Below are 24,258 nucleotides of genomic sequence, written 5' to 3'. Positions count from 1 at the left end.
GTTAAAATATAGTATTAAAAATTGAAATTTTGTGTCAATCAATATATAGTTATGGCCAAGCTCATCATTCTTTTATAAAATCATTTAATGAATGGCCATAAAAATACAGATTTTTTTTTTTACAGTGTCTTCTAAAATACATTTTTTAAAGGGTTAGATCCTGGACTTTGGAAATGTGAGTACCTACCATTACGAAAGATGCGTTGATGTATCTACTTGTTTCCTCTGAGTCACTGTCATCATCCGAAGATTCATCTGAATCATGCTCACTCTCTTTGCTCATCTCCAGTTCATGTTTAAGCGGCACTCTGTTAAAGTCATCTACGGAAAATAAATTAGTAGTAAGTCTTTCTTTAAAAAATCAAATCTCCGCTTGATTGTCATGCAGAAATTCGAGAAGTAACAGATTGCATTATGTAAATTTGCTGATGTACATGAAATGAGACCCTACATAAAATTCAGTTCATATTGATTAACAAGTTATAAAAAAGAAATCTAGGAAAAAGAAGCTTTCAAAAAAGTTCCTAGAAAAAAACAGGATATAACACGATGTTAAACAACAAATAGATATAATAGTCCATATAATCATTCAATCTTTGACACATATACTTGAGTTTTCATAGAAAGTCATCATTTTGCTAGATACGTTCAAAAATACATAAGTTTGAAAAAATACATAGCTTAGGTAAAAGCCTAATTTCTCAGTTATAACCTGTTAACATCAAATTAACAACAGGTCAACCATACATTGGTATGATTTATTTTGGTTGTCTAGTTTATTAGCTTGGGTTATATTTTCTCCATGCTAATTTTAGTTTACGCAAATGAATAAAATGACACTTGTACCAGATATGATCCTACAAAATGTTTAAGTAACAGAACTCAAGCATTGAAACTCTACGTATGTTGATCTGTTCAGTTTGACGATTAATAGTGTATAGGGTACTTTTTACCGACTGTCAATTTCCCAGATAGGAGGAAGGGATAAAGAGAAAACAGAAAGAAAAAAAAAGGAAGTAATGGTTGCTATTAGCAATTACCCTGAAGCAAATAACTGAAATAAACTAAAGATGAGAGAGAATTAGTTGGGTGGACTTGGCCTTTTTTCTCCCAGCTTGAGGTTACGTCTTTCTGACAACCATTTCTGAAATAATTGGTAGAAAGAAAATGCTAAATATAGTCTATCTTCCAAAGTCCATTGTGAATGTTTGGGGTGCAAAGTATTTGCTATAATTAAATTTAAATAACCCATTAGCTATTCTCTATTGTCAACCCGAGGTTGAAAACTTGCTTCAAAATCATTTGTGTATGTGCATCCAAAAAAGAGTTTACTTTTATCTGATACCAAAGAATAACATAAAATGAGCTACTTACATGGAATGGCGTGAGAATTCCTGTTTTTACTTTTATTTTGTTCTTGATTTCCAATGTGCTGTGTCCTCCAGCTCCTATATGAGGGAAGTCTCTGAGGATGAAAAAATAGAATGGAACACTGTTTTTAAAATGCAGGTTGTGGTTTTGTTTATTATTGTGGCGAAAGATGTTCCCTAAAGAAAGGTATTACATCAAGTTTTGTGAAATAATATGCATACATTGCCTATAGTTCACAATTTTTAAGTTTGCCTCTGAAGTTCTCCTTTTAATTTTTCAGGCATTTAATATTTTTGACATGGCGAGTTTGAACTCAAGATACACAATTATATAACAAAATAGGTTTCCTGCTTAAGAGCTGCTGGAGAGCAAAATAGCATGGTTTGTTCTTCTATAAGTTGAAGCACTGTACCCATGTTGATGACTATCCATATTGCAAAAGGCAGTGGTACCTTACTTGAAGTGATCAGCTATAAACTCTCCAGATACAGCATTCACAGAAGACGTGGCTCGTGCTTCAAATAATTGATATCTCGTTTGCTTCAGCCTTCCCTACTGCTTTCCCTCCCATTCACAGTAGCTGATCAGTCAGCAAGACCTCTCATTTCTGCTGGGGAAGCTCTCAAACCCTTTTGCATTTCTCTCTTTCTACTTAGTACAGTCCACTTTCATTTCTCACTTGAAAACATCAATAGTTTCTTAACTGGCCTCTTTATCTTCAATCTCACTTGCTCCAATCCTCTTAAAACTCGATAGAGTCCCACTGAGGCTCCTCAGCAATTTGCCATCATTGGTAAGAAGCATTCAACTGCACAAAAAGCCTTTAGGGAGGCACTCTAGATTGCCTGTCCAGGCTCACCCTGTGATGGTCCCCTTGGACTTCAGCCAACCATCGTCCTCAATTCTGGGAAGGGGCCGAGCTGTCCTTTAGCTCTTGTGAGTTTTATGCTTGGACTATCCTTTTCCCTTGTCACTCTGCTAACCTCTACTTGCCTTTTAACTATCAACTTAAATGCCATTTATTCTGGAAGATCTCTCCACCTGCAGCCCTTTCTTCCCATTGGTCCTGAAATAAATATTTGTCAAGTGGATGAGTAATCTAAACTGAAAGAGCTCATCATAGGCAGTTTAGTAGGATTTTACACACACACAACTATACGTGCATGGGATGTATGAGTGCATATATATATATGCATGTATTTTAATAGGGTGTGCTCTTTCAGACTAAATATGGCACCCCGTTTCAAACCCCACGCGTTGCTGTGTAACTGAGTGGATGAAAGCCTCATCACTGACTACTAGGCCGCTTGAACTCACCTTAATGAACAGCATGGAGGCTGATGCCTTGGAAAGCATCACATTTGTTGCTCGTCAGAATGGTCTCCCAGTGGCCCCTGCCCTCTAGCCAATACCCAGTGTTATAGATAACACTAATAGCTTACCCTCATTTAAGACATGAAGGGTTTTTCACACCTTGGTCTCAGCCTCCCAGTGCAACCATATTTGCTAGAGCTCTATTACTAAATATTATCTAAATATTCTCAAATACAACTCAGTCTTACATCTCACCAATCAATGTCCTCCTCTCTGCTCTCTGGTACTCAGGGTCTGTCATCAGTAAACTGCCATCCACCTTAATGCTTTTCTCCCAACAGTTCCTTCACCTTTTTTGCTTAAGGGGGTGCACCAGGTGAAACCTGAGGGTCCCTTGAGAACACCACCAAAAATGCAGCAGTAGCTCTTTTTTTAAAAAAAAAAATAACTGAATTCCCCACTCATACCCCATATACATCACAGCTTAAAGGAAATATATGTGCTGTCTTTGCTACCTGTTTCTACTTATAAACTGGTTTTATTCGTTTCTCCTTCAAAAAGTCCAACTACATTGATTTTCCTGACACCATGTCATATTCTTTTGACCTTTGTTAGAGGCTTCAGGTACTGATTATTGGATCACTCCACCCCATTTAGTTTTAGACCTGCCTTTTTTTCTCCCCACATCTGTCATCATGCTTGGTTCCTTCAACATTGACAAGGATGACCTACGCAACACTTCAGTCTCTTCTTAGCTTCCTTACTTCCTATGACCTTTCCCTCCACTCTTCTGCCGTCCACTTTCTCCATTTTACCTTTGTAAGTTTCATTTCAAACATTCATTTAAAAATTATCATTTCAACCATCTCATTATTGAAAATTACCTCTTTTCTTCCTAGTCCTTTATTCTAGTATCTTCAGTCTAGCAATGTGCAATTCTATCAAAACCTTCCACATACCATCCTAACTACTTTCCTTATGTGCCCCATGTCCCTCTGTGGCCATTTGCTCTTTATCACCCACCACTATATCACACATTTGCAAACACCCCCAATTCGCCTCCAGCTTTCAAAGAGTCACTTTAAGAAATCCTAGATGAGTTTAACCCAACCATCTGTATACACAGCCCCTATTTTCAATGTTTCCATAGAAAGCAATAAAACCATCTGACTCTTTAAATTCATGACCATAGATTCCAAATGATCCAACAACAATTTCCAGCAAGCTACTACCTTTGCCTGGGGAGATTGCTTTCCTACTTTGATATAACTCTTTCATTTACTTTCCTCTTCCTCAAGCATAAGTTCTTCTTTGCCCTACTCACTCCTGTCCCCCTAAACTTTTAACTGATGATCTTGCCTCATACGCTCTTTAGAAAGAAAAGGCAATTGACAAGAACTGCCTCAACTTCATATCACCAAATTTACCAAGTAACCTACATCTCTTCTCTCGTTTTCTATCTTCCTTTATGTTAAATGGAATAATTTCACTGTTTCTTTCTTAAAAAAAAAAAAGATTTTATTTGTTTATTTGACAGAGAGAGACAACGAGAGAGGAAACACAAGCAGGGGGAGTGGGAGTGGGAGAAGCAGGCTTCCTGCCGAGCAGGGAGCCTGATGCGGTGCTCAGTCCCAGGACCCCGGGATCATGACCCAAGCCAAAGGCAGACGCTTAACGGCTGAACCACCCAGGTGCCCCAATTTCACTGTTTCTAGTTATAGTCACTACCTATAACCTGGGTAACACTCTCTCACCATGTCCACCTGCAAATCACTTTGACTCTTGTGCCCAAAACTGTACACGAGCAAAAACCTAATCATTTTTGTTCAATGACAGAATTTACTCTTTCTTTTAGGGACTTTACACACGAATGTTTAAATTACACGTATAAGTGTTTCCAAACAGCATATATGTATATGTGGTTTAGCAGGGTTAGTGTACTGAAATGTGGTTGATTTGTCAGCTAAAAGAGCAAGAAAACAGCAATTAAACATCCTTCTACTCAAGACTACTCTGGTAGCCTGCTGTTCTTCCACTATACTCTGGTCTTCTGCGGGGATTGTGTTACCTGGTGATTATTATATTCTCCACCTCCACCTCCCCCCTATCCTCACTTCGAACCAAAGCATTAAGCAATTCTGCATCTGATTAAAAACATGTTCCTGGTCTTGTGAAACTCTCCAATTTGACCAGTTTGGTAGTTTACAGAAAGTTTCAGTAACCTGGAAAATAATAAGAGAAAAGTTGCAAAACTTTTTTTTTTTTTTTGGACAACTGAGCAATTTGGAGATAGCTTTGAGAATTCTCTGAATGAGTGAACTACATCCTAGGCTAGCTTTCAGAGTAATAGCCCAATAAATAGAGTAGGACACATGTATTTATCCTTTAGTTTCTGTCTACCAGCTCCAGCCAGTTAAACTTCCTAAGTAGTCATAAACTCCTCTAATTATTTCCTTTACAAACCAAAGCCAGATGTAGTTTTAAAAGGTGAGATGCTATATTGCCTTTGGCAGACCAATTTTGTGGGTATATACTATTATTTTGACACTTTATTTTATACCAGCTTAATGAGAAATAGTTAAAAGTGTGGGCTGTAGACACATTTCTCGGTTTAAACAAGCCTCCCTCATAATAGCTTTGCACCTTCAGGCATTTCTCTTAAACTCTCCATGTCTTAGTTTCCTCATCTGCGTTCCATTGGTTATGGTAAGGCCCAAATTCGAGGACCATGTCAAATGTATAGCACAGCACTAAAAAATAGCCCTCAATGAAAGTTATCCATAATTATTATTATTGCTATCACTATTATTACCTGGAATTCAGCTTCTAGTGGAGATGGCTCACTGGGCGGATCTCTTTTCTTCATGTTAAATAGATAGGGGTGTAATTCAGACAAACTCACTTCTGTTTCCCCAAATTGATTGTATTCCACCAAAGCCTGATGGATCAGGATATACTGTGCCTACAATTCCAAAGGAAAATATGGATAAGTAACTGCTAACTTATGGTCCTATGAATCACATTTAAATAAATTATGTATCTCCATAATTTTGGCCATATTGAGACAATGTATATAAAAGAAAACTGATACCTACAACATTTGAATATTATGGAATTTGGCTCTCATAGTTCTCTAGAATGTGAGCAAATTCCATATCAGATTTTTTTCCCAGGGAAAAATAGCTTGCTAAATAGATTAAATATCTGCTATATACTGCATAACATTTATTTTATTTCTAAAAATTAGAGAGCTTTGTATGTTACTTCCTTCAGTGACTATTACTGTTCCACTAAGTCAAATCATTAATATATAAGACTATAATAAATTTCACACTGTATCTAAGAATGTAAGTTGATATTCCATAGAACACATTTTTAAAAAGAGTTTTCCAGAATCTTTTAAAACAGAGGAAATTATCAAAAAAAGCACACTATGCCAAATCTACATTTAACAACTCCTAACTTTTTATCGTATTTGAATCCACTATTTTTAAATAAGTGACATATTTCTGATAAAGTTCAAGCCTCTTGAACCACTCACTCCAGTTCCCTGACTTTGACTGTATCCTTTTCCATAGGAAATACTTTTTCTTTTCTTTTTTCCTGGTTGACAATCTGTTTTTATACTTCTGCACTAACGTCTATGTATCTATAAAATTGTACATTTTTGTGTGCTTCCTTAAAATTCTGTAAATTGTATCTTATATGTTTCACTCAGTGATATTATTCACTCATGGTTTTCATCCAAGCATCTAACCACAAAGATAGATACAGACCAAGATTATTCACCTGCATAGCATGCATTGTATGGCGTCCATATGTCTACATTTTGTTTGCCCTTTCTCCCATAGATATGAATAAAGTGTTTTTCTTTCTTCCTTCCCCTTCCTTCCTTCCTCCCTCCCTCCCTCTTTCCTTCCTTCCTTCCTTCCTTCCTCCCTCCCTCCCCCCCTCCCTGCCTCCTTCCTTCCTTCTTTTCTTTCTTTCTTTCTTTCTTTCTTTCTTTCTTTCTTTCTCTTTCTTTCCTTCTTTTTTTCTATTCTATCAATGCTGAATTCAATGAACATTCTTGCACATGTTTCTAGTTGTACACATTCGCAAGTGCTTCTCTTGCGAATACATGTGGAATTGCTGGGTCAAGTGCAGACATTTTCAGTAATAACCATCACTTACAATTACTGGCTACATACATGTGCCAGGGACTTGCCTACATACTTTCTCTGGATTACTTTTTCATCAAAACTCAGTAGGGTAAATACATCACTATCTCCATTTTACAGATGACTTAACTGAGGCACGGAAACATTAAAAACTTGTGAAAGGATACACAGGGTTAAGAATTAAAGGCAAGATATGAACCTTGGAAGTCTAGTTCTAAAATCCAGGCTCTTAAGCACTATACTATTCTGTCTCCCTGGTTTTAATTTTATGAGATTCTGCCAAATTGGTTTTCGGTGTTTTTATTTATTTGTTTTCCTTTCTGACATCTGTAAATGGTATTTTATTATGTATTTATGTGTTTGTTTGTTTATGTATTTTGGAATCATCCTTTTTCTACAGTACTTTTAGCTACTAACGCAAAATGCTTCTAACTATGGTGCTTATCAATTAATTAAGGTTTCAGGAAATTAAAAGAAAACTATCTTCACTCACTGGTTAAAGTTGAGAAGAATTTGGATTTCTTTTAATATCACTATTCCTCCTCCCCCCCCCCAAAAAAGATTTCAGTCAAAAAACAAAAGGGAGAATAGTGATTGAAGGTTAGCACATACCTCCACTTGAACCATCAGGCATCTCTGTCGCCTTAGCTTGACAACATAACCATACACATCTACTTTGTTTTCTGCTTCCAGACCTTCTAGCATGGCATCAATTCCAATATAAGTGCCTGTGCGTCCAACACCAGCACTGACAAAACAAGCAAACAAAGGCATGATTGTGGCGGGGAAATGAATGGAAAAGCTGACGGGATGAAGCAGAGGAAAGAATATGTTTCTCCTCACAGACTGTTTCCCAAAACAGCAATTGCCAAAGGGAAGGATGTCCCTAACAGCCCCCAAGGCAAGGATTGGAACAGCCCTGGCGCCCTCGGTGGGACGTCATTTACCTGCAGTGCACCACAATGGGGCCGCTGAAGAAGTTGCTGAAAGCGTTCACTCTCCTTCGCAGCTTGAGAAGCAGGTGAGGATCCTCAGGCACGCCATGGTCTGGCCAGCTGGTGAACTGGATGTGAGTCACCTCTCTCCCGGTGGCCTTCTCTTTTTTCTAGGCAAGAGATAATATTTTTTTTGAGATTTTTTTTTTCAAAGCAAACAACCCAACAAATAAGTGGAAGGGGGGACCAGTACCAAAAACTCCTCATGCAAGTTTTTCAGCCATAATAACATTTTCCTTTCCAATGAATAACCAGTAGTTGAGACGTCATGCAAGGTTGGCATGCACTAACCAGTAAACAATAACTTACCAGTAAGGGAAGTAAGGTATGGTAAGCTAGCTAAAGCTGCTCGGAACTTTCATGCTGCCATGCCAACAACAAACAACAAAAACAAACACACACACCAAAAAAAAAAATGGGGGTGTGGGTGGTGGAAAAAGATATAAAGCCAAGACCATTCTCACAGCTGTTTGAAATAATTCCGCTTCGTAGGCCAGCACATTTTCTTCATGTGAAGAAAGTCTGATAAATTGTTCGGTTAATGCTATATTTCTTAGGCTGTCTTATATTAGAAATGTCAGCTCAGACTGTAGGGAGACAACTGAGGAAAGTCAGCCCCAGACTATGGCTCATATTTGTCCCAACTTCAAGGTAACCACTACAAGATGAGTAATTCATACTTCTCTGAGCTGGTAGAAGAAGAACCACCTACATTTAGATAGCAGAAGAAACAACAAAACTTGGTTGGTTGTAATTTTCTGATAGGAAATAATTATGTTATTGAAGAATAGTAAGAGACCAATTAATGTAACCAGATCTACATATAACCCATATATATGGACTGGGGGGGTCTCCTGCCTAAGTCCATCATGTATTTTACCATCAACTGTTGGTGGTGGAACCATTGTCCCACAGCCCTCTGTGGGCACAGTAGTTAGTAATGCCATGGGAGCCTTAGAAAGCCTTGGAAGAAATACACAACTGGTGGGGGTATTTTTTCCATCTTTAACCAGCTTTAAGATATAGTCACATGCCATAAAATTCATTCATTGAAATGATAAAATGTTTTATTATATTCCCAGAGTTGTAAAAGCCTCACCACTATTGAATTACAGGACATTTTTACTATCCCTCAAAAGAAACCCTCCTCCTGTTTCACCTCCCTCAGTTCCAAGCAATCCTAATCAATGTTCTGTCTCCATAAATTTGCCTCTTCAAGACTTTTCATAAAAATGGAATCCTAGGGGTTGCCTGGATGGCTCAGCCTTGATCTCAGCTCGGGTCTTGATCTCAGGGTTGTGAGTTCAAGCCCTACATAGGACTCCTGCTGGGCATGGAGCCTACTTAAAAAATACATTAAAAAATAAAATAAAATAAAATAACCAAATGGAATCCCGTAACATGTGTGAGGGCCTCCATTTTAACTATTATCTAAGGCCACGCTGACAGTTTTCTTTTCCAAACTAAACATTTTATCTTTACTACATAGTTAAAACTTTGTATTTCTTATAGTAGTCGCTAATTGTGCCATTTGTTTTTTGTTTTTGGTGTGAAAAGGTGGTTTTATTAAAGCACAGGGACAAGACCTGCGGACAGAAAGAGCTCTCTACTTGTGCCATTTGTATAAGTATTCTTTCCATAATGGTAATAGACTGATTGAGAAAAGGACCATTTTATCATTCATTAATTCAATCATTTATTCAACACAGTTAATGAGCTCTTTTCTTTATATGTCAAGAGTCACATCATTACAAATATACATGTGTATATATATGTATTTTCATTTTTTTTAAGAAACGGAGACTGGGGTGAGAGGAAGAGGAAGAGAGACTCTTAAGCAGGCTCCATGCCCAGTGCAGGGCTTGATCCCACAACCCTGAGATCATGACCTGAGCCAAAATCAAGAGTTGAATGCTTAACCGACTGAGCCACTCAGGTGCCCCTACAGATACTTTTGATATGACTTGGACAAATAACTACCTTCACCAGTGATTGAACTTGACCCTGTTGGCTTGTGTTATTGTTCTAAGGCAACCCCTCCTCCTGTAGTTGTTAAAAATATTTTTTCTTAGATATAATTTCTTACATTTAATTTCATTCCATAACTGTATTTTTAGACAACCAATATGAAAATAAAAATTATGCAAAAAAACAAACTCACATTTGTAATGTTCAACTTCTGAATGATATAATCTGGACATCTTTTGTGCTCGGTGATCTTTACAATGACATCTCCAAAAGCCCGTGTGCCCTCTTCCATTGATGGCCAGTATTCAGCACACTTGTTCTATATTTCAAAAAATATTAATGATTTTGGTTTGTCATTTAAACAAATTTGTTCATTGAAATTCTTTAAAAAACAAAACAAACAAAATTATTCATCTGAAATTCTCAAACCTTTTGTGTGTTCCCCTTTAAGCACATATACACTTTAAGCTGTGATGCTTGAAATGTATTCCATTTCCCACTAACATGTCCTGAAAGATTTCGTCATACTACCTAGCAGAAGGATGATCTTCCCAGGCTTAGCCGCATATTAAAAAGGGATGTGCTCCATTGTCAGCAGAAATAATGTGGTTGCATGCGGTTAATTTCAGGCTGGAGGATAGGGAGGCTTTCACGCTTCCTAAAGTCTTATTACATGAATTACCACCTATCTGCCCAAGGACAGTTTTGTTCTAAGTATTCACGAGTACTTGTGAAATCAGCACACTGAAATGCACTAAACTTACAATAATACTGCAAAGAAATCAGAATCAAATATAAGTCCAGCAATTAAGCAGAAACACTTAAACTTTATTCATATATACATATATTTAGGTATGTACATACTTTATTTTTCTACATGTATGAAAAGTTTAAATCAAGTGTTACACTAATTAAAATAGAGAACTGTCTCTTTTTGTCATCAAGCACATATATGTGGGGTTTTTTTAAATGAGAGTCAACAGTCTTTTTTCCTTACCCCAATCTTCACCCTATGACTCTTACCCTGTTCCCTTCTTCACATCGAGTGACCATGACAATGACTGTGGCTTTCTGTTCCCAGATCATCCTCCAGAAATCATCAACAGTTTCATCCCTGGGACCTAGGAGATAAATAAATACAAACTGATAAATATCCTCTTAAAAGTGCTACAAAACAATTTTAAAAAAAGAATGTTAGACTATCAGATAAATTACCTTGTGCAGCAATGTATTTCCTGGGTTCTTTGAAGCCCTGTTCGAAACACACACAAAGGCATATCATCTACTGAACACTCAATTATTCATTTACATGCAAAATTGTGAGTTAAAGAAAGTTGATTTAGATCCACTATTTCTTGGTTGTGGATTTCTCTGAACATTTTCAAATTATAAGGGGGATTTTATTAACTCACAGTCACCCATTAAACTGTGCCAAACTTGTTAGCATTTACAAACAATAGTCATGGCTTTCATGTGTCTTTGCTATACACCAAAAGCAATTTTAGAAACTAGATTTCAGGGGCGCCTGGGTGGCACAGCGGTTAAGCGTCTGCCTTTGGCTCAGGGCGTGATCCCGGCGTTCTGGGATCGAGCCCCACATCGGGCTCCTCTGCTGGGAGCCTGCTTCTTCCTCTCCCACTCCCCCTGCCTGTGTTCCCTCTCTCGCTGGCTGTCTCTATCTCTGTCGAATAAATAAATAAAATCTTTAAAAAAAAAAAAAAACTAGATTTCATCCTCATCTGGGATGGTGCAGCAATGTACAAAAGTAATCCAAACATTCTTATATTTTATGTCCTGCCAATCCTTACAACACCATCTGTTACAATTTAAACCTTTGTACAAACCACGCAGTTGCTTTTGGGATTCTTACTCAAATTCTTTCAATAAATCATTCTGAGGTGATCCCCACACTTCTACCTTTTAACTAGCGCTAGGATAGACCGCAAATTCCCTAGACTCCTTCTCTGCCATTGTAGATAAGAGATACAATAACTTTCATTTCATCACCTACCATGTCTGCTTTTCCCACTCCTATGACCGAAGCAAAGAAGAGTACAAAGGCAGATAAGATATTGTGCTAATTTCTTCCAAATTATCCCATAGTCCTTAAATTCACCTCAGCAATCAGAGAAGCCCTTCAGAGAGATAAACTTTGCCGATTTGATGAAATATAGTTACATGGGCCACAAAAATTCAGGATTAATATCAGTAACTTCTTGAAACTTCTATCTCATGACATAGTGTTATTCATACATTAACTTATTTGACACTTATTTATTGAGAGACTACAATATGCCAAGTAACTATCCAAAAGCTGAAGACATACTTTTCAGAAGCTCCCAGCTCTGGTGGAGAAAAATAAGTATAACTCAATACCATAATTACAATATGTATTTGAATAGAAATTATGAGGTTTTTCTCAGAGACTACCTAAATCCTTATAAAATCTGCCCTCACCTCTCACCTCTACAGCGAGCATGGTATACATGGTCAGGGCAAATGTGGGGTTCTTATGAGAAATACATACATAGATCATTTAGCCTAATATCCAGCACATAGTATGTACCAGAGTATTTTAATTATTAGTATCATTTTTTTGGTAGAGGAAAATTCTATAATATACCTAGTACCAATAACAAATAATAAACAACTATTCTTGCTGATATTAATGATTTTGTTGTTTATCTCAGTGACATTACGGGTTTATTTCAAACAGTTTCTAATAATATTTCTAAAATTTTGTCATGACAAAGACGGAACTGAATGAAATGCATAGATACAAGAAAAATGAAAATGATCAGTGGCAAAACAACGAAGATATAAAATAATCTGGCCGATATGCACTTTTACTCACATCAATATAGCTGGCATTTATATAATTTGACCCTGCATCCCCATTTATATCAGAGAGTTCAACACGGTTATAATCATCTGTTCAAAGAAAAGAAACATAAGTAAGTGAAATAATGAATAATCAAGTAGCCTAAACATATGGAAATCCAATTCTCAATGAGTACTTACAAGGAAGGATGTCAACATAGCGGTTTTTATTCTGGTTAAAGGGTTTTCGAGCATCCTTGATAGAAAACTTGCTGAACACCCGTGGAATGCTCTGAAAGACATGAAGATCCTTTGGGTCACAGCAGATTCAAGAACAATAGTTTTCCCCTTGCCACTTGTCATTTTGAGCAAAGGAGACATCCTATAACATATGTCCTTTGGGCTGATAAGCAAGCCATGTCTGGTAATTGAAATTAACATTATTAGAAATTATGCAAAAAAAAACCACCTAAAAAATGAATGATGGGCAACTTTGAGAATAAAACCCATGAGTGAGAGCAAATTCAGCATTAATTACCACTTTAAAATTAATTTAAAAACACACACTTGGATATTTGTCTAGACTACAAGTTCAAAACTGGACAAATATGTTTTGTGACACAACTTCGTAACTGATAATGATACAATGAAGAATTATTTTGAAATATTTACTAGTTCCATGACTATAAGTCTCTCCTCTGTTCTATAAATGTGGTAATAATGTCTGCTCTATGTTGCAGTGTGATGTGGGGTAAACTACAAAGGCAAATAGTTATATGGAATGATCTTGATAATTGAGTAAATTTCTCATTCTATATCAAGAGGAGCACACACCTGAAACTCAGCCAGAAAAAGTCTTCCTTCATCAGCAATCTTCCTCTTATAAGTTTCCAACAAAACATCTGCATGGATTGGCTCCACAGTCATCAGTTGTTTTTCATCATCTTTAAATATATTAAGAATTCATGACCTGGGTTATGTCTATCTTTCAGGTGTCCATATAAATTTCATCCAATTTGTAGCCTGGGTTAACCCTTAGTTCCTTTCCACCTTACACATATTCTATCTGGAAAATCTCACTCACCTACAAAGAGTCACCTCTAAACCCATGACTTCTACATGTTGTGCTCCAGCCCTCTTCTGAGCTTTATATTAACCTTTCAGACTATCTCCCAGATTTTCCATACAGTTATCTCACATGTACGTCAAAGGCAAAATGATCAAAGTAAAAATCATGTTTCCTTGACTCTAGTATTTCAAACCTCAGTAAACAGGATCACCATTCACAAAGTAATTTAAGACTGAAACTTTCACGTGATCCAAGATTTCCCCCTCCAGCTCCATATCCAAGTAAGTCACTGGGTGCTTTCGATCCCTTCTGCCAGCGGTCAGGTGCAGGCAGTCCTCCTCATCCATGTAACTACATCCTCCGAACTCCTCTCTTTGTCTCTAGTTTTTCCTCATGCTGACTTAGCTCTTAAACTGCCCCAAAATTAGTCTTCTGAAATACAAACATAAGCATGTAACTCTACTTGTTAAAAAATTATAACACCATTATTAGTGTTCCATTGTCTAAATCTAAAGTTTGAATACTTAATGTAATGTAACAATTGCTATACTTATGTATATGTATTATAGCTATTATTTTTTTCCTTTTTCCTTTTTTTAAGTTATTATGAAATTTGGTAAACATACAAATAAGAGAATATGATTAATACCCTGATACTCAGGACTCCGCCTTATTCAATATTCCCTTTACACTAAGCTATGAACAAGTTGTGCTTATCTGTTATGCCTCCAGGGTATGAAACACATTATATACTATCTTTTTTTAATAACTTCATAAGGAGTAAAAATACATATTAACCATAAAGAGCTATAGCTGTATATGTCTCCTGAAAAACAATGGTTTCAAAAGAATAAGAGAATGTAAACTATCACACATGTAAAAAATGTTTCTTCTATTCATTTTAATGTTCTCTGTTTATCAGGTGAAGAAAGAAGATGTCTATTAGGGTTGCACATTTTTCTTATTGTCTGTGAAAATTTTCTATCCAAATACTCTTATCAAATTAGCCACGTGCAGTTGCTTCTTTGGGTTGTTGGGAATCTCTGATATTCATTCATTCTGAACTTAGGGCCACCTTTGAGGTTTTATGGAGTTTGGGTAAGTTCTTAGTCATGCGAATGGACAATTAGTATCAACTTTGGGATAAAATGCTTCTTTGACACTTTCCAGTCTGCCTTGACACCTTGAAATTGATTCCCCTTCTCTGCTCAGGGGCTCGTTACTCTTGGCTCTTCATTCTTCCCTCAGTCTATCAAAACTAATTTTCAAAACATTTTACCTAATTCATGCATATATTCATTGACATGTTTTGAATTCCAAACACTCAGATAGGAACTAGGGATAGAGCAGTGAAATGAGAGAGAAAAATCTCCCGATCTTCATATCCCTAGCTTACATTCTAGTGAGGGAAAGAGAGTTAACAAACAAATAAAATATATAATACAACATCAGGAAGTGATAGATTTTGCAACGGAAAATAAAGTCAAGGAGCTCCAAAGAACCAACCCTAACACCTTTGCTTACTGATTTGGTACCTGCTCTTACAGAGGGAAAGCCTTCAGAGACAAGTTAAAATAAGGCAGAGGAGTTCTTAAATTTTTTCTGCTTGAATATGAGTAAAAAAATCATTTTCTTTATTGTAAATATAGTTTCAATCTTTATTTCCATCCCCTTTTACCAGATCAAAAATCACATTTCAAAAATTAAAGAAATAATGTGTAAGTTGAAAAAGAAGAGAAAAAATGGAATTCCTTTTCCTCTCCTAAGTCAAATTGCATTTTTTCGTCACGCCCATAAATGAGCCTTTAGGGGAAAAGCCACCATCCCACCCTTGCAGAGACCTGACCACACTTACTGCCTCTTCTTGTATGACACCTTCCATCTGTTCTTCCATCCACCACTCTCTCATTTGTTGATCTAATGTCTCCACACAATCTTAGAAGACCCAGATACCTGCCCTTCCTACTCATAGTCTTGTACCTTTCCATAGAACCATACACATTCAATCACTATGCCATTTACCAAATTGCTGTCATATTTGTTGATATTTCTGTCTTCTTCTATTAAATTTTAAATCCCTTAAAAGCAGAGTGGCCTGTCACTGCCACGTTTTCAGTGCTGGTACAATATTTGGCATATACTAGGAAATTCATAGTACTTACTGATCTAGTAAATACAATTTGTGTATAATTTATATATATATTCCCTATATATCTATCTATATCTATATATATAGAGAGAGAATAAATGAATTTAAGTTTCATCACTGTATCAACAGAGGAGGTCCAGATTATATTTTTTGAAATACTGAATTCTTATTTAAAATGAATGGATTCAAATATGAAGGGGATATTCACCAGTAAAAAATATGTATACTTACCCCTTTCAACAAGTATAACCTCTTCTTCCATATTGCTGTGAAAATAAGAAATGTAAGTTTTTGTATCTTTTAAGAAACATAGAGTTCAGTTGGGATTCTATTTATATTTAATGAATGATTAAAGGAACGAGGGAATGGTGGCAGCGAGGATAAAGAGGAAAAGAGAGGAGGAAGAGAGAAGAGGGGATAGGAAGGGGGAAAGAGAAAAGAGCATGGCAGGGGAGGGAGGAAAGAATGAAGGAAAGGAGATGGAGGAAAGAGAGAGGAGTAAAGAAAAAGTAAGGGAGGAAGAAACCAACCAAGAGTTGTCTGCTAAACTCTCTTAAGTGACTAAATAATTTTATTTTAAAATTCTTGTTTTTTGTAAAGTGTAGTTGTTCCTGGGAAAAGGAATATATATAATTCCTTAGATAGTTCTCTTTCCTTTCTGTCTTTATCATTTCTAGATCCCTCTGACCTAATTTGTACTAGAAAAATAAATATCTATTCGTTTCACTGGTTATTAGTTTTAAAAATCATAACATTATTTATTGGTAAGTGTAGAAAATATTAGTATTTAAACTGAGAAGACCACGCTAAGTTTTTGATCAAAAGTTCACTGATGAATTGGACTTCATGCTACTTCTCCTTCTTTACTTAACTGGTTCTAAACTTACCCCTTAGATGGGTACTTCCATCATTATTACCATTATTTTTCACTTTGAAATCAACTCTTACCTGGACCTCTTGTTGCGCAGGTCATAGATTTTATAGAGAACAACGAGCAGGGCTAAGAATGTCACAATGATCAGAAACACCAGAAATATAATCAATGCTTTAGAATTATCTAGAAATGAAAAATAACACATGAAGAAAGCTTATTATATCAAATATTTTGCTGTGTTCTTGAATATCACCTTTAAAGTAATTTCATTTTAATACACTCATTTCTTTTGAGGCTTTCAAAAAATTTTTAAAGGAGACCAAATACAGTATGTTCTTGATTTTTGTGTATTTTGCCTATATTATTCAAAACAAATAAAAACACCTAATATTTTAAGGGAACAATTAGAATATAGAAGAGAAACTCNNCTTTCCCTTTCACAAAATCCTGTTCCTTTATGAAACACTATCATTTAGGCTTAATTCTCTTTATTTCAGTCACTCCATTTTGAAGGGACAAGAGAGGTAATTTAGTTTTCACAAATCTCAGATAAAAACACATATAGCTTAACTTTTGTGCAGAAGTGGATAACCTTCCAAAAAGTTCAGAAAGGCTTCTGCCCCACACAGATAAAATTTCTCACCTGCTCACTAAGGTATAAAATCAATTAACCAAGAGACAAAAATTATTTCATTCTACCATTAGGATTACTTATCCTGATGTAAATTTTCACCAAAGTTTAACATGAAATCATGCCCTTCCTTGGAGAAAAGGCAGAGAAAAGAGAATGTTAGAGGAGAACACAGGCAGTAACCTCTTTGACCTCAGCCATAGCAACTTCTTACTAGACACATCACCAGAGCCAAGAGAAACAAAAGCAAAAATGAACTATTGGGACTTCATCAAGATAAAAATCTTCTACACAGCAAAGGAAACAATCAACAAAACTAAAAGGCAGTCTATGGAAACGGAGAAGATATTTGCCAATGACAAACCTGATAAAGGGTCAGTATCCAAAATCTATAAAGAACTTCTCAAATTCAACACCCCAAAAACAAATAATCCATCTAAGAAATGGACAGAAGGCATATATAGACATTTTTCCAAAGAAGGCAACCAGATGGCTAGTAGACACATGAAAAGATGCTCAACATCATTCATCATCATGGAAATATAAGTTAAAACCACGATGAGATATCACGTCACACCTGTCAGAATGACTATAAAATTAACAACACGGGAAACAACAGATGTTGGTGAGGGTGCGGAGAAAGAGGAACCCTCATGCACTGTTGGTGGGAATGCAAACTGGTGTAGCCACTCTGGAGAACAGTATGGAATTTCCTCAAAAAGCTAAAATAGAACTACCCTACCACCCAGCAATTGCACTACTAGGTATTTACCCGAAGGAAACAAAAATACAGATTTGAAGGGATACATGCACCCTGATGTTTATAGCAGCATTATCAACAATACCTAAACTATGGAAAGATTCCATGTGTCACTGATTGATAAATGGATAAAGAAGATGTGGTATATATATGCAATGGAATATTACTCAGCCATCAAAAAGAATAAAAGTGCGCCATCTGCAATGACGTGGTTGGAGCTAGAGTGCTAAGTGAAATAAGTCAGAGAAAGACAAATACCATATGATTTCACTCATATGTGCAATTTAAGAAATAAACAGATGAACGTAGGGGAAGGGAAGGAAAAATAAAATAAGGTAAAAACAGAGAGAGAGGCAAACCATAAGAGACTCTTAACTATAGTGGACAAACTGAGGGTTGCTAAGAGGGAGGTGAGTGGTGGGATGGGCTAAATGGGGGATGGGAATTAAGGAGGGCACTTGTTGTGATGAGCACTGGGTATTATATGTAAGTGATGAATTAGTAAGCTCTACTCCTGAAAACAGTACTATGCTATATGTTAACTAACTTGAATTTAAATAAAAACTTGCACAAATTTTAAAAAAATAAGTAAAAAATAGATGTTATCAAAGTAAATAATAGAGTAAAATTTTATTTAAATAAACGTAGAAAAAAATAATACAACGTATCTCCTCAGTCAACAGGCCCTCTAAGGATCACAGAACTTCTTTTTTTTTTTTTTAAGATTTTATTTAAATAAATAAATAAATAAAATATTTGACAGAGATAGGGACAGCCAGCGAGAGAGGGAACACAAGCAGGGGGAGTGGGAGAGGAAGAAGCAGGCTCCCAGCGGAAGAGCCTGACGTGGGGCTCGATCCCAGAACTCCGGAATCACGCCCTGAGCCGAAGGCAGACGCTTAACAACTGAGCCACCCAGGCGCCCCAGGATCACAGAACTTCTAACCAACTTTTCCTATTGTCTCACTATGGCTTTGATCAGACTGCTGATAAGAACCAAACTCTCAAGGAAACCCTCAACAAGATAGAGGGATTCCAAAATAATAAACTGATTTACAATTTCCAATATGTGACTAATGGGAGCTCCAAAAGGACTACAGGGGGAAAAAATGGAGCAAAGAAAATGAAATGAAATGAAATAATGAAATGAAATGAAATGAAATGAAATGAAATGAAATCAAATGAAATGAAATCAAATGAAATGAAATTGAATGAAATGAAATGAAATGAAATGAAATGAAATGAAAAAGAGCAATGCAAGACCAAGAATAAAGAGGAAACCATAAAAGTTTCAGAGAACAAAAATATGGAAATATAGAAAAAGAAGGAGAAATGGGATGGCATTAGAAAGTTTGCTGGATGCAGGAGAACAAAACAGAAATACTTCTTCAATTCTAGATTTTTTAACTTAGAATTCTATGCCAGGTCAGAATATTGATCAAGTTCCAGGGTCGAATCAGGAATTGCATGTTTAGAGAATAAACACCCGTAAATTTTTTAAAAAAATGAGATTCAGATGTAGCAATTCTAAAAGAGGAGACTAATGAAGAAAAATTTTACGACAGTAGCTGAGCTGTACAGCTAGGGTGTTCAAATCAGTACAGGAAGAAAGGGGCCCCAGGAGTCATGTGGAATGATGTCAAAATACAGTTGAGGAAATCTTACGCCAGGGAAGCTCAGCAATCCTTTTCTAGTAGGTGTATTCTTGGCAAGTCCCAACCCGAGACCTCCCCTGGAGAAGATGTCACTATTAAAAGTCATTGTAACTATATATCGGCTAACTGAATTTAAATTTTTTAAAAAATGTCGTATTATTTATCTCTAATGAAAATGCCATTGGGAGCAAAAAGTCAATAAAACTTTCTCTGTGTTATGGAAAAAGGACCTTGGGATATCTCTCTACCTCCACCGACATGGAAATCTGAGAAAAGCGAGATATTAGCTGTGTTCCTAGGCAACATTGCTAATGGTGAAAATGATCCCCTGATTGCTAAACTGCATCTGGACCGGGAGGTTTCTGTACGAACTACATGGTCCTGGCGGAAACCCTAGCTTTAGGCTTCCCTGAGCGGAGTAACCCAGGGCGCATCTCAGATCTGGCCCCATCCCTGTTGGCACGTCTGGAAGCTATGCCTCTGGAACTATTCTAAGAGATACTGGTTCCTTTCTCAACCTGGGGCTTCTAAGCCAGGGCAGCGCCCACCCGCACGCACGCCCTCTGATTCTCTTCATCTCCCTCGCCTCTGGGAGGGCCCCAGAATGGTTCTCCGTCTGCCATGCGCACTGCTACCGCCATTGCGGCTGCCCGCCTCCCTCGCTGGCACCTTGTGCTTCCTGTTCTGCGTCTCTCTGAGTGAAGCGGCCTCACTCTGGCCTACTAAGACGTGAGTGTGAAATGTCCCGTTGAGTCTGTGACCCCCCGAGAGTAGGTGCTACAGCTATAAGCTTGGGGGGAAAATAATTCAATCAAGCTGTTTTTATTGTAAAGAATTATAAAAGAAAAGTACTTATATGGAAATAAAATCAGAGCTTTCTGGCTGAATTTGGTGGGCATTTCATATTGAGAGCTTTTAGTTTAAACCTCTGAGCATCAAGAACTAAAACTGTACATGCGCCTTAGGAAAGCAGCTTGGAACATGAGATTTTACACCTTTCCTCTTTTCAAAGACTTCGGAAAATAAGGCATTAGTCACTGCGCAGATGCATATGTGTGTGAGAGATTGAGACTGAGATGCTGCAATGATAGCATCAGAAACTGCCTATGATTGATAACACGACACAGAGATTCAGGTAATTTAATTTAATTTATAAGCCAACAAGCAGAGAAACTTAAAACAATGAACTAAGTCCTCTCTCTCCATAGGATCAGATCAATGGGCAATGCTAATAACTCTAGAAAGAGTAGCAGCCAATATTCTTGACATATATGGTGGGAACTATAAGGAGAACTGAAAATAGAAATGGGGAAAAGTGGTCGTCCCTGGGAGCAGGACAGTGAGTGGGGAGTGGTGACAGGTACCTGTTATTTTCATTATTATGACGACATTTAAAATGAAATGATTTTTTCTATCTGCAACTTTATTTTGATTAAGATATTTAAAATATTAATCACAAAAAATTCAATAACCACATTGTTATTAAGCAATGCTTATCTTAGCTTTAGTGAGGTAAATCAGAACAGCTTTGTATCTAACACCTGCTTCTACCAAACTTACCTTGGAAGGACAGAATAAGACAAAATAAGTAACAATCTCTAAAGCAGTACACAAAGCAAACATGTCGTGTTAACAAACACGAAAAAGTGTCATAAACCTAATCATAATTTAAGTCTATACAGAAAAATCTTCCTATGAATTATTTTACGAGATCAATGATCCTTTAATAATTGAATTTCCTAATTGAATTTAAAATATTGTATTTTACAGAGAAAAAACTGATGGTTGCCAGAGGGAAGGGGTGGGAGGATTGGCAAAATGCGTGAAGGGGAGTGGAAGGTACAGGCTTCTAGTCATGGAATGAATGAATAAAAGGTACAGCATAGGGAATATGGACAGTGATATTATAAAAGCATTGTATGGTGCTAGATGGTAGCTACACTTGGGGGGAACATAAGTTAAAGAGAAGTTAAGTCACTCTGTTGTATACCTGAAACTAACGTAATATTGTGTGTCAACTACACTTAAATAAAAAATTAAAAATAGAATAAAATATAATATTTTAATATGAGGTTCACCTATACATGTTTTTTCAGACAACTTAAAATATTATGTTTATGGAAAACATATAAACATTTAATAATTAAATGTAAATATGAATGTAAAATAATAAAGCTTTGTAAGTATTAATATATATATTAATATAAAAGTAGTATAATAAATAGCCATGTAATGACTTACAAGATGTTGATTGAGAAACACTTTCTGGAACTCCAGCATAGTACCCATTGTGATAATAGACCTGAATTTCAGTAATAAAAGAGAAAATAGCTTGTAATGTAATAGTTTGTAATAGTAATGTAAATTTATCTATCATAATGTAACATTATTTCTCATTTGATGATAATTAATTTAAAATACACAGCTTAATGATAATTTAAAGTTGAAACTTCAAGATTAGGTCTATATTTTATCAAAATTTTTTAAAAGAAAATATTTAACAGTGAAAAAGACAAAGTAATCTTAGCCTATTTAGCAATAATAGTAGTACTAATAACAATAGTATAATTAGCAAGAATAAGTGAAACTGGAGGAATAAAATCCAACACATCAAAATATTCAAAGCTTAAAGTTAAAATTCCCTGTTGATAGGCTAATATCTTTAGATTTTATTTAAAATCTAATATCTTAAGATTTTATTTAAAAGGGAAACTCTACCATATATAAGAATTATACATAAGATGCACATACAATTTGTAAAAGTAAATAGAAACAATATAAGAATCACAGTATTTATAATAAAGTGATATTTAGTTCACAAGGGTTAAAATGATAAAGATTGATACTCCCAAGTGATACAGGGTAAAATCTACAGTGTTGACCTAACTAGCATAACTACCTATGTCTTAAAATATCAGATGCAAATAAAATCGAAACAATTAAGATATACAAGGGAAACTGACAGGAGCAAGAAAGCAATAAGAGGCTTTGGCAAAAACAATTTTAAGTAAAAATAAATCTGAATAATATCATAAAAAAGATAAACATGATAAATTTAGAAAATATTACCTAAATTTTTACCCTTCAGAGGATATATAATTTCCCCAGTACTCACAGAATATTTATAAACATTCATTATACAGTGAACTGTAAAAAATACTCTATAAATTCCCCAAAGCAGAAATTATAAAAGCTAATTATCTTTTAGAAGCTAATAATAACAATAAAAATTCAAGCACCAGAAATGTAAAAACACTCACTTTGAAAACAAATTAAATATGCTTTCCAACTGCAATTATAAATTCTTTGGAAATTATCAATAATAACATTCTACTTTAAAAATCCACTCTTTAAATATTATGTCAGTCATTGAAAAATCAATAATAACACAGACATAGGATACAGTCAAAATTTTATGAAAGGACAATTCATAGCTTTAATTTTTCTTTTCTTTCTTTCTTTTTTTGGATAATTAAAAATAAACAAATGGACAAAACACTTTCAATCCCAAATTACCAGAAGACCATAAAAATAAGTCTCTAAAAAATAAAAGTAATAAATTAACAATGATAAAAACAACTTTATTTATCTATTAACCAGAGATCACAATGATGAATAAAGCTAAAATGATTGGTCCCTTGTGATGGGATAAATGTTGTAGGGGATACAGAAAGAAACACATGAAATATGGTACATACACTGAAGAAAACAAGAGAAAATTTTGGAAGGATGGGAAAAAGGAAAAGAATGGATAACTAAATAATTATATACCAATTTGAATTTGAAGGTTGTATTTTAATATGATGTTTACCTATAATTTTCCAGAATAACTTATATTGACAAATGGGAGAAGAAAATTCTGGAAAGAGAGAAGAGCACCAGGTAAAGTACCTATAGAGATGTGCCTGAGAAACTGAAAAGAAATGGAGCTTACTGCGTGCTGGAAAAGTAATGGGAGGTGAAGTATAATGTATATGGTATGTGATAACAAAATTTTTCTTTCATATGGACTGTTCTTTGGAAAAAATGTAGTGTAAAATATCTGAAAAGAACAATAATGGAAGAAAATGTAAATGGTTCAGAAAGAAAGAATTCCTGTGTGTTAAAAGGATTAAAACAGACTTCAGAAAACAAACCGTTCCTGTACTATTTAGAGCTACAAAGCGTAGAAAAACAGGAAATGTGTCCAACGTGCTTTATCAGGTTAGCACAACCTTTATATCAAAATATAATAAGAATGATGCATGCCCAAAGCTATACCAAAAGTCTATGCCCACAACTTCTGCCCACTTGTTAAATGATCTCATATGAATGTCTATTCATAAAGACAAAAAATTTGAGGTGCTTGGGTTGCTTGGTTGGTTAAGCGTCTACCTTCAGCTCAGGTCATGGTCCCGGGGTCCTGGGATTGACCCCCACTTTGGGCTCCTTGCTCAATGGGGAGTCTGCTTCTCCCTCTCCCTTTGACCCTTTCCCCTGCTCATGTTCTCTC

At 35.8% G+C, this 24,258-nt stretch overlaps 1 protein-coding gene across 8 annotated transcripts in view; it reads right to left on the bottom strand.

The window, feature by feature from the left end:
* Positions 1-24,258, bottom strand: part of PTPRC (protein tyrosine phosphatase receptor type C) — a 138,263-nt gene that overhangs the window by 7,556 nt on the left and 106,449 nt on the right. For all 8 annotated transcript variants that reach the window (XM_040636416.1, XM_040636417.1, XM_040636415.1 and 5 more), the window contains 14 exons: positions 22,008-22,068; positions 16,795-16,903; positions 16,078-16,112; positions 13,463-13,572; positions 12,830-12,920; positions 12,663-12,739; positions 11,024-11,060; positions 10,832-10,929; positions 10,002-10,127; positions 7,793-7,950; positions 7,458-7,593; positions 5,498-5,647; positions 1,375-1,465; positions 188-321 (listed from right to left, as the gene is read on the bottom strand). In XM_040636416.1, the coding sequence (XP_040492350.1) occupies positions 188-321; positions 1,375-1,465; positions 5,498-5,647; positions 7,458-7,593; positions 7,793-7,950; positions 10,002-10,127; positions 10,832-10,929; positions 11,024-11,060; positions 12,663-12,739; positions 12,830-12,920; positions 13,463-13,572; positions 16,078-16,112; positions 16,795-16,903; positions 22,008-22,068 (1,413 nt within the window). The remainder of the gene's footprint in view (positions 1-187; positions 322-1,374; positions 1,466-5,497; positions 5,648-7,457; positions 7,594-7,792; positions 7,951-10,001; positions 10,128-10,831; positions 10,930-11,023; positions 11,061-12,662; positions 12,740-12,829; positions 12,921-13,462; positions 13,573-16,077; positions 16,113-16,794; positions 16,904-22,007; positions 22,069-24,258) is intronic.

This window comes from Ursus maritimus, unplaced genomic scaffold, assembly GCF_017311325.1.
Source record: "Ursus maritimus isolate PB19 unplaced genomic scaffold, ASM1731132v1 scaffold_2, whole genome shotgun sequence".
Lineage (NCBI taxonomy): Eukaryota > Metazoa > Chordata > Mammalia > Carnivora > Ursidae > Ursus > Ursus maritimus.
The sequence above is the reverse complement of the archived record's forward strand: the minus strand, read 5'-3'. Positions and strand labels throughout refer to the sequence as shown.